The following is a 21,930-nucleotide window of genomic DNA, read 5'->3' as shown; positions in this document are numbered from 1 at the left end:
TGGTGGTGGGTACACTTGGTATCAGTAATGACCGGTAAGGTAATATTTCAACAGCGATCGCCAATTATTGAAACAAACCTGAGTGAGATAAATACAAAGAAACGAATCACGCCAGCACAGATCAAAGCACAAAGCCGAGCGCGCCGGCGAAACTTGAGGCAATCGCGACTACATTAACGCGAAATTGATACAAAATCCTATATTTCTATCGAATAAGATGGTCAAATACTCAAAGCAAGAATAGCAAACTCGTTATTTCATGAATAATACCGCATATCTTGTCTCATCTAGATTATTGGCGTAAATCAGGTAAATTCGGGAGGAAGATACCCGGAAGAAAGTACATAAGAATATGTCAGCAGGTAGACACATGAATACTAGTATGTTTACTTGAAATGCGCGAATCTGATTGGCTGTCATGTCCACGTGGTAATGACAACTGTTACAGTAGGTATAACATATGTAGTGAGGAAGAGAACATTACATATATTGTATAATAATATTGCTTGATGAACACATTGTACTGTGCTTTATTTTGGGGGAACTAACGCTGTTCGACGAATAAATGCAAAAACGCCATTCCGCGCATGCGCATATGTTTTTGGGAATACAATAACAATCATCGCATAGGGGCATTCGTTTTTTGTTTTTGTTTTTCATTTTTGATATCGAACTGATACTAAGCTGTGCAATGCATAAATAACATTTTCAGTTTGCGACAAATTCCAATCCAATTTTGTCATCAACACGCAGCATCCGTCAGCCACCAATACTAAAACACACATGTTTTTGACAATATTGCATCTTTAATCGACAGAGAATCGACACACCAAACTATCAATTCTGTATCACGCAGAGCAACCGGGCATTCATGGTACCATACTTGTAATTACGGGCGGGGCCTATATATAGTGCTGTAACTTGGAATTAATTATGAACGCTGTCCAACGCATCACCGAACTTCCTTCCGGGCGTCAGTGCCATGACGCTCCATTAAGCTTAACGACTCGTGTAAGAAGAGCGTGGAGTGTGAACGGTTGCTGGTTATATCCAAATGGTGCAACAAGTTCACGCACAATACTGCAGTGCAACGAACATGGCAACAGTATTTGTATCCACTGGGTATGCAGAATCATAGCATGAACGCCCACGTGTTGATACGTCAGAGTGTTATTTTAAACTAGATTGGTTGCGTTTACAGCCTGTACAAAATGGAAACAGTATTTGCACCTCACGACTGTTAATTGTTTAACGGTTATAGTCGAAGAGGTGGCCGACAAACAGCCGATCGATTAGAAAATCGCTGCCCACCAGTGTAACGCCGATAACAACGCCATGAGTGTGGTCGTATCGGACATCGCTAAACGACGGCGTTCCAGTGCTGTGAAGGTCCGGGATGTGGCGTGTCGATTTAACATTTTTCGAAAGAAAGTCCGCAATACGACGATTCTGTTCATAGCAACCATCGCATACGTCATGGTAGGTGGATACATGTTCCATCACGTCGAGGGACACAGCAAAGAGGTCGACGTTCGGCCAAATATGACAGAAAAGGAAATCATAATAGCGAATAAGCTATGGAGCAGCGCTGCCAACACGACGCAGAGCGATTGGCACGAGTTTGCCATGAAAGAGCTGACAATATTTCGCAAGGAGGTGCAGAAAGATGCGTGGTTGTACAAGGATGGCCGAAGCAATCATGACCGCTGGAATTATTTCTCGTCTTGCTTTTTCTGTCTGACGGTCATTAGCACAATCGGTAAAGTAATATCTTAATAATAATTTGTCTTTGGTATGCGTTCGTAACAGTGACGTGGCAGGGGGCGATAAAATGCGAAGTGCAATAATTAAACGATTGCATAACATTCCTAGTACGGGTGTCCTGAAAACAACAGCGGTGGGATTGTAATGTAGGAACATAATCAATTTGCATACTGCCGGCACGAGCGTTACTTAAACAAAGACACGTATGTTACTGTACATCCATGACAATAAATACAAAAGGACATTCGCCTTAAATGTTGTTTCTGTTAGAAATTCCGATTTTATATAGCAAAAATCAGAAATGGCACCAATCTCCATATTTTGCTTTGTGTGAGTAGCGTATTATTGATTTTTTAGGGAATCTGTGGCAGCATCGTTTATGCGGGTTGTTGTGACAGCGCACACGCCATTATACCACTCGTTCGAATGCATTTGTGGGCATTCGAACTAATAAATAGTTAAAACAAATTAATCACAAGTCTTCAAATTTTCGTGCTCTTTCCACAAAGTATGATTTATTGTTTTGGAGAAAACAAGCCTGAAAAACAAAATGCAAAAATATACATGTTTTGAATAATGACCATAAAATCCATAATAAAAGTCCAAAATAAATAAATAGTCTGCAAAATAGATTTAAATATTTGTGATCACTATAAGTGCCCACCACAAAACCACAATATAATTATTGTACCATGTGTAGCCGAATATAATTTTGAGATATAAAAAAAAAAAACGTTTTTGCCATGAAAACCAATAATAAATTACTCGAATATCACCCCTTTAATCGTGGATGTTTAACCCGTATTTTGTGAGGGAACATACACCTATGTCGGACTTAAATCTGACCTGTACAACACTGCCCACTGACAGCCATGCGTCACCGATGGACAATCACAGCTGATTCTTTTCCGCATTTGAAAACCATCTCAGCGTAAACTCACTGAAAAAAAGAAGAAAAAAACATACACGCGCATTTGCTGATATATTATTTATTTGGTTGTTATGTTCTAAATTATGGATAGTGACCCTCAATCTCAAAATAATAATTTGTGTAGCCAACACTCGACTCAAATGATTTATGCTGGTAGGTAGGCCCTCAACGTCAGCCACACACATATTCATCGTGAAAACCCGGCATTCTATATTGATTTGTCAGATATAGCAATTACAAAAATTGTAATGGCTAAATATTTGTCTATTTTAAAATACATGTCCAACACGATGTATGGGACCCATGTCCAACCTGATGTATGGGACCCATGTCCAACTCGGTGCATGGAACCCATGTCCAACACGATGTATGGGACCCATGTCCAGCACGATGCATGGGATCCATGTCCAATACGATGCATGGGATCCATGTTTAACACGATGCATGGGATCCATGTCCAACACGATGCATGCTTCCCATGTCCAATATGATGCATGGAACCCATGTTCAACCTGATGTATTGGACCCATGTCCAACTCGGTGCATGGGACCCATGTCCAACACGATGTATAGGATCCATTTCCAACACGATGCAGGGGACCCATGTCCAACACGATGCAGGGTACTCATGTCCAATACGATGCATGGTCCCATGTCCAACACGATGCATGGGATTCATGTCCAACACGATGCATGAGACCCATATCCAACACGACGCATGGGACCCATTTTGAACATGATGCATGAGACCCATGTCGAACTGGGTGCATGGGACCCATATCCAACACGATGCATAGAACCCATGTCTAACACGATGTATGGGACACATATCCAACACGATGCATGGAACCCATGTCCAACACGATGTATGGGACACATGTCCAACACGATGCATGCGATCCATGTCCAACACGATGCATGGAACCCATGTCCAACACGATGTATGGGACCCATGTCCAACCTGATGTATGGACCACATGTCCAACATAATGCATGGAACCCATGTCCAACATGATGTATGGGACCCATGTCCAACCTGATGTATGGGACCCATGTCCAACTCGGTGCATGGGACCCATGTCCAACACGATATATGGGACCCATGTCCAACACGATGTATGGGACTCATGTCCAACACGATGTATGGGACCCATGTCCAACACGATGTATGGGACCCATTTCCAACACGATGTATGGGACCCATGTCCAACACGATGTATGGGACCCATTTCCAACACGATGTATGGGACACATGTCCACCACGATGTATGGGATCCATGTCCAACACGATGTATGAGACCCATTTCCAACACGATGTATGGGACACATGTCCACCACGATGTATGGGACCCATGTCCAACACGATGTATGGGACCCATTTCCAACACGATGTATGGGACACATGTCCAACCTGATGTACAGGATCCATGTCCAACACGATGCATGGGACACATGTCCAACACGATGCATGCGTCCCATGTCCAACACGATGTATGGGACCCATGTCCAACCTGATGTATGGGACACATGTCCAACACGATGCATGGAACCCATGTCCAACACGATGTATGGGACAAATGTCCAACACGATGCATGGGACCCATGTCCAACACGATGCATGCGTCCCATGTCCAACACGATGCATGCGTCCCATGTCCAACACGATGCATGGGACCCATGTCCAACACGATGCATGGGACCCATGTCCAACACGATGCATGGGACCCATGTCCAACACGATGCATGGGACCCATGTCCAACACGATGCATGGGACTCATGTCCAACACGATGCATGTGTCCCATGTCCAACACGATGCATGCGTCCCATGTCCAACACGATGCATGGGACCCATGTCCAACACGATGCATGCGACCCATGTGCAACACGATGTATGGGACCCATGTCCAACACGATGCATGGGATCCATGTCCAACACGATGCATGGGATCCATGTCCAACACGATGTATGGGACCCATGTCCAACACGATGCATGCGACCCATGTCCAACACGATGTATGGGATCCATGTCCAACACGATGCATGGGATCCATGTCCAACACGATGTATGGGATCCATGTCCAACACGATGTATGGGATCCATGTCCAACACGATGCATGGGACCCATGTCCAACACGATGCATGCGACCCATGTCCAACACGATGTATGGGACCCATGTCCAACACGATGCATGGGATCCATGTCCAACACGATGCATGGGACACATGTCCAACACGATGCATGCGTCCCATGTCCAACACGATGTATGGGACCCATGTCCAACCTGATGTATGGGACACATGTCCAACACGATGCATGGAACCCATGTCCAACACGATGCATGGAACCCATGTCCAACACGATGCATGGAACCCATGTCCAACACGATGTATGGGACCCATGTCCAACACAATGTATGGGACCCATGTCCAACACGATGCATAGGACCCATGTCCAACACGATGTATGGGTCGCATGTCTAACACGATGCATGAGACCCATGTCCAACACGATGCATGGGACCCATTTCCAATACGATGCATGGGTCGCATGTCCAACACGATGCATGGGACCCATTTCCAATACGATGCATGGGTCGCATGTCCAATACGATGCATTGGTCCCATGTCCAACACGATGCATGGGATCCATGTCCAACACGATGCATGGAACCCATGTCCAACACAAAGCATGGAACCCATGTCCAACACGATGCATGCTTCCCATGTCCAACACGATGCATGGAACCCATGTCCAACATGATGCATAGGACCCATGTCCAACACGATGTATGGGTCGCATGTCTAACACGATGCATGAGACCCACGCCAACACAATACATGAGACCCATGTCTAACACGATGCATGGGATCCATGTCCAACACGATGCATGGGACCCATGTCCAACACGATGTATGGACACATATCCAACACGATGCATGGAACCCATGTCCAACACGATGTATGGGACACATGTCCAACACGATGCATGCGATCCATGTCCAACACGATGCATGGAACTCATGTCCAACACGATGTATGGGACCCATGTCCAACCTGATGTATGGACCACATGTCCAACATAATGCATGGAACCCATGTCCAACATGATGTATGGGACCCATGTCCAACCTGATGTATGGGACCCATGTCCAACTCGGTGCATGGGACCCATGTCCAACACGATGTATGGGACCCATTTCCAACCTGATGTATGGGACCCATGTCCAACACGATGTATGGGACCCATGTCCAACACGATGTATGGACCCATTTCCAATACGATGCATGGGTCGCATGTCCAATACGATGCATTGGTCCCATGTCCAATACGGTGCATGGGTCCCATGTCCAATACGATGCATGGGACCCATGTCCAACACAATGTATGGGTCCCATGTCTAACACGATGCATGAGACCCATGTCCAACACGATGCATGGGATTCATGTCCAACACGATGCATGGGATCCATGTCTAACACGATGCATGGGACCCATGTCTAACACGATGCATGCTTCCCATGTCCAACACGATGTATGGGACCCATGTCCAACTCTGTGCATGGTACCCATTTCAAACACGATGTATGGGATCCATTTCCAACACGATGCATGGGACACATGTCCAACCTGATGTACAGAATCCATGTCCAACACGATGCATGGGACACATGTCCAACACGATGCATGCGTCCTATGTCCAACACGATGTATGGGACCCATGTCCAACCTGATGTATGGGACCCATGTCCAACTCTGTGCATGGTACCCATTTCAAACACGATGTATGGGATCCATTTCCAACACGATGCATGGGACACATGTCCAACCTGATGTACAGAATCCATGTCCAACACGATGCATGGGACACATGTCCAACACGATGCATGCGTCCCATGTCCAACACGATGTATGGGACCCATGTCCAACCTGATGTATGGGACACATGTCCAACACGATGCATGGAACCCATGTCCAACACGATGCATGGGACCCATGTCCAACACGATGCATGGGACACATGTCCAACACGATGCATGCGTCCCATGTCCAACACAATGCATGCGTCCCATGTCCAACACGATGCATGCGTCCCATGTCCAACACGATGCATGGGATCCATGTCCAACACGATGCATGCGTCCCATGTCCAACACGATGCATGCGACCCATGTCCAACACGATGTATGGGACCCATGTCCAACACGATGTATGGGACACATGTCCAACACGATGTATGGGACCCATGTCCAACACGATGTATGGGACCCATGTCCAACCTGATGTATGGGACACATGTCCAACACGATGCATGGAACCCATGTCCAACACGATGTATGGGACCCATGTCCAACATAATGAATGGGACCCATGTCCAACACGATGCATAGGACCCATGTCCAACACGATGTATGGGTCCCATGTCTAACACGATGCATGAGACCCATGCCAACGCGATGCATGGGACCCATGTCCAACACGATGCATGGGATCCATGTCCAACACGATGCATGGGACCCATGTCCAACAAGATGCATGGGACCCATGTCCAACACGATGCATGCGTCCCATGTCCAACACGATGTATGGGACACATGTCCAACACGATGCATGGAACCCATGTCCAACACGATGTATGGGACACATGTCCAACACGATGCATGGGATCCATGTCCAACATGATGCATAGGACCCATGTCCAACACGATGCATGGGACCCATGTCCAACACGATGCATGCGTCCCATGGCCAACACGATGCATGCGTCCCATGTCCAACACGATGCATGCGTCCCATGTCCAACCTGATATATGGGATCCATGTCTGACACGATGCATGGGACACATGTCCAACACGATGCATGGAACCCATGTCCAACACGATGCATGGGACCCATGTCCAACACGATGCATGGGACACATGTCCAACACGATGCATGCGTCCCATGTCCAACACAATGCATGCGTCCCATGTCCAACACGATGCATGCGTCCCATGTCCAACACGATGCATGGGATCCATGTCCAACACGATGCATGCGTCCCATGTCCAACACGATGCATGCGACCCATGTCCAACACGATGTATGGGACCCATGTCCAACACGATGTATGGGACACATGTCCAACACGATGTATGGGACCCATGTCCAACACGATGTATGGGACCCATGTCCAACCTGATGTATGGGACACATGTCCAACACGATGCATGGAACCCATGTCCAACACGATGTATGGGACCCATGTCCAACATAATGAATGGGACCCATGTCCAACACGATGCATAGGACCCATGTCCAACACGATGTATGGGTCCCATGTCTAACACGATGCATGAGACCCATGCCAACGCGATGCATGGGACCCATGTCCAACACGATGCATGGGATCCATGTCCAACACGATGCATGGGATCCATGTCCAACACGATGCATGGGACCCATGTCCAACAAGATGCATGGGACCCATGTCCAACACGATGTATGGGATCCATTTCCAACACGATGTATGGGACACATGTCCAACCTGATGTACGGGATCCATGTCCAACAGGATGTACGGGATCCATGTCCAACGCGATGCATGGGACACATGTCCAACACGATGCATGCGTCCCATGTCCAACACGATGTATGGGACACATGTCCAACACGATGCATGGAACCCATGTCCAACACGATGTATGGGACACATGTCCAACACGATGCATGGGATCCATGTCCAACACGATGCATGCGTCCCATGGCCAACACGATGCATGCGTCCCATGTCCAACCTGATATATGGGATCCATGTCTGACACGATGCATGGGACACATGTCCAACACGATGCATATGACCCATGTCCAACACGATGCATGGGACCCATGTCCAACACGATGCATGCGTCCCATGGCCAACACGATGCATGCGTCCCATGTCCAACACGATGCATGCGTCCCATGTCCAACCTGATATATGGGATCCATGTCTGACACGATGCATGGGACACATGTCCAACACGATGCATGGGATCCATGTCCAACCTAATGTATGGGATCCATGTCCAACACGATGCATGGGACACATGTCCAACACGATGCATGCGTCCCATGTCCAACACGATGTATGGGACCATGTCCAACCTGATGTATGGGACATATGTCCAACACGATGCATGGAACCCATGTCCAACACGATGTATGGGACCCATGTCCAACACAATGTATGGGACCCATGTCCAACACGATGCATAGGACCCATGTCCAACACGATGCATGGGACCCATGTCCAACCTTATGTATGGGACCCATGTCCAACACGATGCATAGGACCCATGTCCAACACCATGCATGGAACCCATATCCAACACGATGTACGGGACACATATCCAACCTGATGAATGTGTCCCATGTCCAACACGATGCATGGGATCCATGTTTAACACGATGCATGGGATCCATGTTTAACACGATGCATGGGATCCATGTCCAACACGATGCATGCTTCCCATGTCCAATATGATGCATAGAACCCATGTCCAACCTGATGTATTGGACCCATGTCCAACTCGGTGCATGGGACCCATGTCCAACACGATGTATAGGATCCATTTCCAACACGATGCAGGGGACCCATGTCCAACACGATGCAGGGTACTCATGTCCAATACGATGCATGGGTCCCATGTCCAACACGATGCATGGGATTCATGTCCAACACGATGCATGGGACCCATATCCAACACGACGCATGGGACCCATTTTGAACATGATGCATGAGACCCATGTCGAACTGGGTGCATGGGACCCATATCCAACACGATGCATGGAACCCATGTCTAACACGATGTATGGGACACATATCCAACACGATGCATGGAACCCATGTCCAACACGATGTATGGGACACATGTCCAACACGATGCATGCGATCCATGTCCAACACGATGCATGGAACCCATGTCCAACACGATGTATGGGACCCATGTCCAACCTGATGTATGGACCACATGTCCAACATAATGCATGGAACCCATGTCCAACATGATGTATGGGACCCATGTCCAACCTGATGTATGGGACCCATGTCCAACTCGGTGCATGGGACCCATGTCCAACACGATGTATGGGACCCATGTCCAACACGATGTATGGGACTCATGTCCAACACGATGTATGGGACCCATGTCCAACACGATGTATGGGACCCATGTCCAACACGATGTATGGGACCCATGTCCAACACGATGTATGGGACCCATTTCCAACACGATGTATGGGACACATGTCCACCACGATGTATGGGATCCATGTCCAACACGATGTATGGGACCCATTTCCAACACGATGTATGGGACACATGTCCACCACGATGTATGGGACCCATGTCCAACACGATGTATGGGACCCATTTCCAACACGATGTATGGGACACATGTCCACCACGATGCATGGGATCCATGTCCAACACGATGCATGGGACACATGTCCAACACGATGCATGCGTCCCATGTCCAACACGATGTATGGGACCCATGTCCAATCTGATGTATGGGACACATGTCCAACACGATGCATGGAACCCATGTCCAACACGATGTATGGGACAAATGTCCAACACGATGCATGGGACCCATGTCCAACACGATGCATGCGTCCCATGTCCAACACGATGCATGGGACCCATGTCCAACACGATGCATGGGACCCATGTCCAACACGATGCATGGGACCCATGTCCAACACGATGCATGGGACCCATGTCCAACACGATGCATGGGACTCATGTCCAACACGATGCATGTGTCCCATGTCCAACACGATGCATGCGTCCCATGTCCAACACGATGCATGGGACCCATGTCCAACACGATGCATGCGACCCATGTCCAACACGATGTATGGGACCCATGTCCAACACGATGCATGGGATCCATGTCCAACACGATGTATGGGATCCATGTCCAACACGATGCATGGGACACATGTCCAACACGATGCATGCGTCCCATGTCCAACACGATGTATGGGACCCATGTCCAACCTGATGTATGGGTCACATGTCCAACACGATGCATGGAACCCATGTCCAACACGATGCATGGAACCCATGTCCAACACGATGCATGGAACCCATGTCCAACACGATGTATGGGACCCATGTCCAACACAATGTATGGGACCCATGTCCAACACGATGCATAGGACCCATGTCCAACACGATGTATGGGTCGCATGTCTAACACGATGCATGAGACCCATGTCCAACACGATGCATAGGACCCATGTCCAACACAATGTATGGGTCGCATGTCCAACACGATGCATGGAACCCATGTCCAACCTGATGTATGGGACACATGTCCAACACGATGCATGCGTCCCATGTCCAACACGATGTATGGGACCCATGTCCAACCTGATGTATGGGACACATGTCCAACACGATGCATGGAACCCATGTCCAACACGATGCATGGAACCCATGTCCGACACGATGCATGGAACCCATGTCCAACACGATGCATGGAACCCATGTCCAACACGATGTATGGGACCCATGTCCAACACAATGTATGGGACCCATGTCCAACACGATGCATAGGACCCATGTCCAACACGATGTATGGGTCCCATGTCTAACACAATACATGAGACCCATGTCCAACACGATGCATGGGATCCATGTCCAACACGATGCATGGAACCCACGTCCAACACAAAGCATGGAACCCATGTCCAACACGATGTATGGGACACATATCCAACACGATGCATGGAACCCATGTCCAACATGATGCATAGGACCCATGTCCAACACGATGTATGGGTCGCATGTCTAACACGATGCATGAGACCCATGCCAACACAATACATGAGACCCATGTCTAACACGATGCATGGGATCCATGTCCAACACGATGCATGGGACCCATGTCCAACACGATGTATGGGACACATATCCAACACGATGCATGGAACCCATGTCCAACACGATGTATGGGACACATGTCCAACACGATGCATGCGATCCATGTCCAACACGATGTATGGGACCCATGTCCAACCTGATGTATGGACCACATGTCCAACATAATGCATGGAACCCATGTCCAACATGATGTATGGGACCCATGTCCAACCTGATGTATGGGACCCATGTCCAATTCGGTGCATGGGACCCATGTCCAACACGATGTATGGGACCCATTTCCAACCTGATGTATGGGACCCATGTCCAACACGATGTATGGGACCCATGTCCAACACGATGTATGGGACCCATTTCCAATACGATGCATGGGTCGCATGTCCAATACGATGCATTGGTCCCATGTCCAATACGGTGCATGGGTCCCATGTCCAATACGATGCATGGGACCCATGTCCAACACAATGTATGGGTCCCATGTCTAACACGATGCATGAGACCCATGTCCAACACGATGCATGGGATTCATGTCCAACACGATGCATGGGATCCATGTCTAACACGATGCATGCTTCCCATGTCCAATATGATGCATGGGACCCATGTCCAACACGATGTATGGGACCCATGTCCAACACGATGCATGGGATCCATGTCCAACACGATGCATGCTTCCCATGTCCAATATGATGCATGGGACCCATGTCCAACCTGATGTATGGGACCCATGTCCAACTCTGTGCATGGTACCCATTTCAAACACGATGTATGGGATCCATTTCCAACACGATGCATGGGACACATGTCCAACCTGATGTACAGAATCCATGTCCAACACGATGCATGGGACACATGTCCAACACGATGCATGCGTCCCATGTCCAACACGATGTATGGGACCCATGTCCAACCTGATGTATGGGACACATGTCCAACACGATGCATGGAACCCATGTCCAACACGATGCATGGGACCCATGTCCAACACGATGCATGGGACACCTGTCCAACACGATGCATGCGTCCCATGTCCAACACAATGCATGCGTCCCATGTCCAACATGATGCATGCGTCCCATGTCCAACACGATGCATGGGATCCATGTCCAACACGATGCATGCGTCCCATGTCCAACACGATGCATGCGAACCATGTCCAACACGATGTATGGGACCCATGTCCAACACGATGTATGGGACACATGTCCAACACGATGTATGGGACCCATGTCCAACACGATGTATGGGACCCATGTCCAACCTGATGTATGGGACACATGTCCAACACGATGCATGGAACCCATGTCCAACACGATGTATGGGACCCATGTCCAACATAATGAATGGGACCCATGTCCAACACGATGCATAGGACCCATGTCCAACACGATGTATGGGTCCCATGTCTAACACGATGCATGAGACCCATGCCAACGCGATGCATGGGATCCATGTCCAACACGATGCATGAGATCCATGTCCAACACGATGCATGGGACCCATGTCCAACAAGATGCATGGGACCCATGTCCAACACGATGTATGGGATCCATTTCCAACACGATGTATGGGACACATGTCCAACCTGATGTACGGGATCCATGTCCAACAGGATGTACGGGATCCATGTCCAACACGATGCATGGGACACATGTCCAACACGATGCATGCGTCCCATGTCCAACACGATGTATGGGACACATGTCCAACACGATGCATGGAACCCATGTCCAACACGATGTATGGGACACATGTCCAACACGATGCATGGGATCCATGTCCAACATGATGCATAGGACCCATGTCCAACACGATGCATGGGACCCATGTCCAACACGATGCATGCGTCCCATGTCCAACACGATGCATGCGTCCCATGTCCAACACGATATATGGGATCCATGTCCAACACGATGCATGGGACACATGTCCAACACGATGCATGCGTCCCATGTCCAACACGATGTATGGGACCATGTCCAACCTGATGTATGGGACACATGTCCAACACGATGCATGGAACCCATGTCCAACACGATGTATGGGACCCATGTCCAACACAATGTATGGGACCCATGTCCAACACGATGCATAGGACCCATGTCCAACACGATGCATGGGACCCATGTCCAACCTGATGTATGGGACCCATGTCCAACACGATGCATAGGACCCATGTCCAACACCATGCATGGGACCCATATCCAACACGATGTACGGGACACATATCCAACCTGATGAATGCGTCCCATGTCCAACACGATGCATGGGACCCATGTCCAACACGATGCATGGGACCCATATCCAACACGATGCATGTGACCCATGTCCAACACGATGCATGGGACCCATATCCAATACGATGCATGGGACCCATGTCCAACACGATGCATGGAACCCATGTCCAACACAATGTATGGGACCCATATCCAACACGATGCATAGGACCCATGTCCAGCACGATGCATGGAACCCATGTCCAACACGATGCATGGAACCCATGTCCAACACGATGCATGGAACCCATGTCCAACACGATGCATGGAACCCATGTCCAACACGATGCATGGAACCCATGTCCAACACGATGCATGGAACCCATGTTCAACATGATGCATGGAACCCATGTCCAACACAATGTATGGGACCCATGTCCAACCTGGTGTATGGAACCCATGTCCAACTCGGTGCATGGGAATTTGTAATCATTTCCTTTTTGGCAATTTTCGGAATTGGATTCGTCGGCGATTCTGCCAAGGATCCACCTCAAAAGCTATTCTCGTTTGATGGGATATACACACTGATATAAGAAATAACGGCATTGGATGAATGGGTGTGGTCTAAATTGGTAACATGGGATCACTGAATCGGAATAATCCCCGCCCGCCTAGTAAAGTAACTTACGGTTGACCCGAATATTTGTGTGGGTGTCTGTGTATAGAGTGGTGGCATAGACATGTGAAAAACAGCAATGGGAAACATTAAACCGAAAAAATAAGAACAATTCTCCAATATTGCTTTTTTGCGAAACACGCAATAGGAGACTTTGCAGTAAATATTTCTGTATATACGTGTGTATATCAGTTCTACTGGTGTCGCAAGAGCCTCTCATTGTATTTTGAGGAAACTTTGAACATAGATGATCTGAGATAATGCGCAGGCATGACTAGGTTTTAGCTGAACTCCGCGCATACTAGTTTTAATAACCTAGTTTACATATTAATTAAACCTTTTGAGTTTTGTGTCAAGAACTATCTCGCTAAGGCAAGACATCGTGATACAAGAGATACGAAATAGTTCTAGTGTATCATATGATTGTGACCTTTCTTGTTATTTATAACTGTTCAATACTCGTATATTCAGCGGATTACTACTATGTGTTTTGATGCGGAATAACACATCCACCAATTTCTGATGTTCCGCAATCAAAACACACTGGAAACTCAATATCTTCAAGAATCGTGTCATTTTCCGTATAATATGATACTTTTGTTTAGTCGCAACAAATTGTACGATGATCCTATTTTTTCTGTATCCTAAATTTACCAATAATAATAAAAGTATGGAGAAGATGACATATAATTTTTATGCTATGTGGATTGTGTGAAATAAAGCAGTGTGATTCTATTATTATTCAAAGATCGAAAATTCAAAGCAGATTGAAAATTTGATGTAATTGTTTCCACTCTTTCGATAGTATGTGTACAAAAGCAATATAAATACATTTGTTGGCTCACCGGAAGTTTCGTAACTTGTCTACGCTTACTAACTGAACCCCATTGGGTGTTCTTTCTTTTTCTCTTTCAGGGTATGGAGTATTAGCCCCTCGCACACAAGCGGGAAGACTGATTTGCATATTTTACGCTATTTTTGGCATCCCGTTATTTGTCATCTTTCTAGCAAAGGTCGGTGAACTAGTGTCCGTACCACTGAAATATCTGCACGTCCGCTCGACGCGTAAATACCGTGCCCTTAAAGCTATGCTTATAAAAAAGAAAAACAATACTTCCACGTCGCCAAAAGAGGAGAGTCACGATATGGCAGCTAGTCCAAGCTGGTATTTTGACCGGGACAGTTCCGAGGTCGGGTCAGTTACACCGACCGGACTAAGATCAGCTGGAACACAGACCGGCACGCCAAATACATTAGCCGTTTTTGATTCCGGAATCACTCCGTATCCAGATCGGGACGAGGAAACGACGTCTAGAAGGTCAACCATGGGAAGCAGCTCGTCGGATGTACGCGCAAAAAAACCTGGAATGGCGAAAGCAGTTTCTATTGGAAACTTTGGTGACAACTTCATGGGTTTAAAAAAATCTCCGAAAAAAGAGAGTGGCAGTGCGGCTGGTTCGAAAGAGGAGGAAGTCGACGCCCCGGTGGGGTTCATGATTATCGTTTTGTTGATTTACGTGTTAGTTGGTGCACGTGCCGTTATATATCTAGAACCACAGTGGCAGTACCTGGATTCTGTCTATTTCACAGTTGTAACATTTCTAACTATAGGTTTTGGTGACATTGCTCCTGGTGATGACAGGCCAGATCTCAGCGAAGAAGAGATACTTATGAGACAGACGATTTTATCTATTTTTATTGTCATTGGTCTGGTGATGATGTCCATCGCGCTGAACCTCGCTAGGGATAAAGTCAGATATTCTGTGAAGAAACTTGTGAAAAACAAAGGGAATCGTACTAGGTGTCGGTGCTTTGGCAACTGCTGCAGAATACAGAAAACACAAGGGGAAACAGAAGTTTGAAAAATTAGAGAACAAAAAAAAACATGAACTGAACACGAAGAAAATTAACGTATGTAACAAGAAGTAAGAGCAATATAACATAACATAACTTATTTACAAATCCTTGCTAGGTAAGAATGCCGGTCATTCCATAGTAAGGCAGACCATAGGTCACATACCCTGTATGGATAGTATATACAAATTCCAGTGTTCGGGTATTTCGCTCCAAATTAAATCCGAATAATCATGTTCTAAAAATCATTAACAAGTGTTTTTAAAGCAAATAACCCACATCTAATGCATTGCTATACTAATATTCGAAAATAAGTATTGTAGAAGTTTTAAAAAAATGCAAGAAACAATGTATATGGTTGACTATGTTGTTTTGAGGAACTGTATTTCGTGAAACTACTTCACATTATCCTTAACCCCAAAATACAGGAAAATGTCATCAAAACAGTAAAATACGGAGCATATTCTCATGGGGGGGGGGGGTCCCAAATACGCGAAGCACATATTTTTAATCCTTCTCGATAATAACTATAATATGGAAATACACGATTTGTTAGCGTAAATTGTCTTGAAAAAAAAAAACACAACCGATTTTAATTTACGCCGACACTAGTATCTTATAAAAGACTCGGGTACACAGAACAACTTGGTATAACTGATAATATACTACCGTAACCGTACTATCACCTAGTACGTGTTATAATTAATGAAATTATCATTTCCTTGACCCCGAGTGTAATGAAGATGAAAACAACGCAATTTTACACTTAAATGCTTTTTTTTTTATCTTTGCCGAACATTCTTTTGAACATTTGTTACGGAACAGTGGACCACAACGATTCTATCACCTGTTGGCCTACGTGCAATAAGACTGTTTGAAAACCCTTACCCGCGTTTTACTGTTTCAGATATCAGCATACAGATGTATATCACGAGTTTCAGTGTCGCGGTATATATTTTGGTCTGATTATATCTTTAAATCCACCATTCCTTCACCCTTATTTGAAGCGAGAGTTGTGATATGATCGCTAAAAAAGCTTACGTAGAACAGGACATGAACAGGAAAAGCATGTTTGCTGTATGTGTTTGTGCTCGTGCGTTGCTTGTGTAATTGAGTCTTATCCCATACGCGCCATCGATGGAAAATACTGTAAATTCATTAATTATGCACTGGGTTTTATTTTCGCTATTATCGCTGATAAGTAAAATCCTCTAAATTAAATTTACCTGAACATGTAAAATAACAATGAAACTCATTGTTTCCTTTACAAATTACAAGTAAAACACAGTGAATATTCTCAAAAAACCAAAACAGTGAAATTAAATATGAATGAAAATAAATGTTTTTACAGTATTCATTCTATGAAGTGTCGGAAATATGTACCCGTCTGTACCGCTGATGCTATGCATTGGATAAATAATGGTCACAAAATGATTACGTCATATACCACATGCCGTTAAAATATCAACTAGTATGATATGTCAAATTTGTACGACGATTGTCGCAAATTGATGGAGTTTTCGACCAATAGATCACTTTCCTTTCAGCGAGACATCCCACAGTATGTGTGGAATTGAATGTAAAAATAGAACAAACAAAGGTCAAAGGGTTATAGTGACGTCAAAACATTGCATGGGATTTGACAAAGTACTAGTATTTTAGGTTATTTCCACGCTTGCTATACTTTTTTGATGATGGTAATTTTTTATGAAGAACGGCCATATTTCTCTCTGAAAAATAGGCATTTACAGCTATTTTATTGCAACTATAATTGTAGTTAACTTGTTATTTCACGTGGTTCACTTGTAATGAGACTTTGTAAGAAAAATATAAGCTAAACACTATTTGATACATGATGCCTGGGAGGAAGTAGCCGGATGAGGCAAACACGTGACTGGTTGCACATAACACATGATATGTCGCTAATAACAGTAGTGCGACCAAATATGTTCGTTACCGCAGTACAAGGGCGATGTCGTACGTCATTAAAATGCATTATACACAAACCGTGGCATCATCGTCAGAACTGCGCATGCTTCATGCGAGTCTCATAGCAACCAACACTATTCAAGTCAATTGTTGCATGGAACTACATGGTTGATGTCACCTGTCCGCTAAAATGGTGGACACCAACAAATAATATTAGTGGCACCACAGCATAAATAAGTTTACACAAGCAATTATAAAGAATATATCTTTTAAATGCGTGTGATATATACTAGACATATACAGTTACCATTTACGATAATACTTCCTTAGGGCCTCTTCAAGTTCACGCATAACTCTAAGCCTAGTAACCATGCCCCACCGGCGCTGCTTACTCATTTCAATTGTATACACCCCTCTTCAGGTCACTTATAGTTATTTGGAGGGGCATATTGAATCACATTGGGGCTAGATTGCGAGGGTTAGGGTTCGGGGTGATTATTTTTCACAGTATAACACAGGTAGTTAAGCACTAGGTAATTACGTAACCTATTATCATCATAGTGTTTTTGTTTGTAATATTCGTGCATTTACATGGGCATATCTATTACAATTGCATGACACAGTGTCCCACAGATGATTGGCTCATTCCGTCACATGGTGGATGCATGTACAGCAATGATTGGCTCATCCGTTACGTGTTATTTGCATGCACAATAATGATTGGCTCATTCTGACACGTGTTCGGTGTATGCTTTTCAGTGCGTGAATATCATGCCAACAATGATTGGCTCATACAAACATTTGTTCGGTGCATGCACAGCAATGATTGTCCCAATCTAACGCGTGTATATTTAAATGACGTCACTGCATATTATCGAAGAAGTTGTCAGGTCACAGCTCAGACAGCTCTCTCTCTCTCTCTCTCTCTCTCTCTCTCTCTCTCTCTCTCTCTCTCTCTCTCTCTCTCTCTCTCTCTAATTCTAATTTATTACACTATACAGTAATTTTTAGGAACCTTTGCAACACAATTAAGAATCTAGAAATAAATAAATTATTGTTCTTAACTCATAATATAACTTTTTTTTTATACAAAATGTGTTACCACTATGTACTTTGCAAATTACTCGCGTATAGCATTATTTTGAAACATGGGATGAACATATTTGCTGAATGATTGATAGCTAGTGCACTGAATGGACTGACTGACAAGTCTCCCGGGAAATCATCTTAATAATCATTTAAACCCTCCATGTCAAACTCTTTCATTACATTCACGACCCGGGTTAATTGCTAATATACAACTCGCCGTTGTTGGTCTTTTCTCAGTCACAATGTTGTGTGCATTGCGGGTTTGCATCGAGGATCGCGTCCCTAATCATGGAAGGTACAGAATCAGAAGCACGGTACATGCATGTTACACCCCGTGTGTTACCTTAGCTTAAACTTGAACTCGATCGGCCCGGACATTCAAAAGTGTATAGGGAGAGGGAAAATACTAATATCGTGTTTTAATACATTATAACATGTCACTTATTATTTTACGACGTGGAGGGATGGATATTTATATTTTAAGCTGTCGTCGGCCTTCCCATATCCCCGACTAATTGGTTACGTGCGGCGAATCCTGATTAAAATAACACGTGTTGAGCACAGATACTTCATATGAATGCTATCTAATGCCAATGAATATACTCGTCAGTAATGTCAGTTTGACACTAACGTAGCCATCTCTACACGCAACATACTTTATTGTACCATTAAGAAAACATGCATATTACATAACAATATATCAATATATATACATGGCCAGATTATTACCTTGCTTTTAAATTATAACTAAGCGTGAATAAAGCGTGGCCGGTCTCCTTAGTACAAACGGCACATACGCCAATGTTCATTGTTCAGCCGAGTGACCGGCGCACGTTCGTATTGTGGTAACTTAATGTGTCTGCCCCCCCGAAAAAAAAAACGAGCCGCGCAACGAACTGCATAATATGTATAAGCACAGTCACGTTGACTCTAAATTACGTCTTTATTTAACTTGCACCTTTTCTCGTCATCAGTAGCTTTAATCACAGGTCTGAATTAAGTACACGTGTTAGTACATTATATAGATTTTCTGCAGACAGTACAACACTCTACATAATACATTCATTGCGTGATTGTCTCGACTTGTATATATTTCAGTTATTACGCAATGTAATTTATTTATTTTCTCACGAGGCCCTGTCGTTCTGTAATACAGAGGTCATATGTCGTGTATATAAATAAATATATATAGTGATAGTATATTACATACAAACGGTACTTTCAAGTATATATTGCTGCAATATAAAATTGAATGCATAAATTAGTAATACATTTTTTTACTGATCAGTATACAATTTTTGAATATTTAATCTTTTACATTTTTTCTTAAGTATTGATTACTGAATATTTATCATAATATGAGTGTTATTTTTTTCTCCCATTGTGGCAGTAAACATGAGATTTTGATGTATGAGTCATATTTACAAAATTGTGTTTTTTTACATAAATAATATACTTGTACAACAATTTGAAAAAATATTAGTTTAGTTAAATATTTGTATGTATTTGGAAACTACAGTTATGTGGTTCTGTTTTTCACTCACAGTCTGTGAGTAACATACATACTCTTGATTTTAACATTTTGGTCGAACTCGTAGATCGATAACTGTAGTTTACGGGATTTATTACAAACCAAATGTATGCAACCATGCTTTATCTTTAATATTGTTGTGATCGAATGTATATATTAAAGCGGGAGAGTCGTCACCTGCGCATGTGTCAAATGGCTATAGCGGGTCATTGTTTACAAACAAGCGTCTAATCATGAGCCTTTGCCTTTTTAGTGTGTGTTGTTATTGTCACTTGGGACTCAATTCCCGTGCGTGCGCAGGTGACGACCCTCCCTCTTTAAATATAGTGATATATGTGTACGTGCTTTGTCTGCTTTCAACGCGGAGTATTCATATCTATTATAAGCCCGGGACTAACAATAACGCATTATGTAATTATTGATGATGTTTATTCTATCAAACATTTTTAAGACAATAAAAGTTTCACCGTTTTAATGACATCATGTGATTTCTAAACAATAAATGGTCTATATGGATTAAATTCACACCCACCGTGATCTTCATTCAATTTCGTATAATTAACAGCAACATATAGCCTAAACATCACCGCCTCAATGACATATGTTATGGCTGAGACCATCATCCTCTGTGGTATACACGAGTACGAATTGGCTAGCAAGACAACTAGTGTATTGTCAGGAGTTAGTTAGAATAAATGTGGTAGTAATATAACAACAGTAATGGTGGAAAATGAAAGGATGAGGCAGTCTTGCACATTCAACCCAAAATAATGTCACGGGCTAACTCACCAGAAGAGTGTGGTCCAGCAAAGCTCAACTACTAGGAATAATTGTGAATAATAATTCCTCTAGGGTGTATGCGGGTGTAAACTGTACCTGTTTTGTATAAATTAATTGATATTGTTATTAATACAAACTGTTATTTTATTGTTCTGGTGCAGTGGGTTGCGTCATTACAATTCTATCATTTAATAGGTATTTCTCGATCAGTGCCTGTTTCAAAACACGTCTCTGCTTGCTGC

General features: G+C 44.6%; 1 protein-coding gene across 1 annotated transcript; it reads left to right on the top strand.

Annotated features, from left to right (window-relative positions):
* Positions 1-1,124: 1,124 nt before the first annotated feature.
* Positions 1,125-21,386, top strand: LOC102807006 (potassium channel subfamily K member 18-like). Its single transcript, XM_078014005.2, has 2 exons — positions 1,125-1,759; positions 15,421-21,386. Exons 1-2 carry the CDS (start codon positions 1,336-1,338, stop codon positions 16,365-16,367), a joined length of 1,371 nt encoding a protein of 456 aa, XP_077870131.1. The 5' UTR covers positions 1,125-1,335; the 3' UTR covers positions 16,368-21,386.
* The last annotated feature ends 544 nt before the right edge of the window (positions 21,387-21,930 follow it).

The sequence above is a fragment of the Saccoglossus kowalevskii genome, chromosome 11, assembly GCF_978046115.1.
Source record: "Saccoglossus kowalevskii chromosome 11, keSacKowa6.1, whole genome shotgun sequence".
Classification (NCBI taxonomy): domain Eukaryota; kingdom Metazoa; phylum Hemichordata; class Enteropneusta; family Harrimaniidae; genus Saccoglossus; species Saccoglossus kowalevskii.
This window is presented reverse-complemented; position numbering and strand designations above follow the sequence as displayed.

What these genes read in the sequence shown, in the direction of transcription:
- LOC102807006 (XM_078014005.2), top strand. Translation starts at nt 1,336, where the DNA reads ATGAGTGTGGTCGTATCGGACATCGCTAAACGACGGCGTTCCAGTGCT. An exon ending in GACGGTCATTAGCACAATCG is followed by an intron (nt 1,760 to 15,420) that starts GTAAAGTAATAT and finishes TTTCTCTTTCAG; the next exon opens with GGTATGGAGTATTAGCCCCT.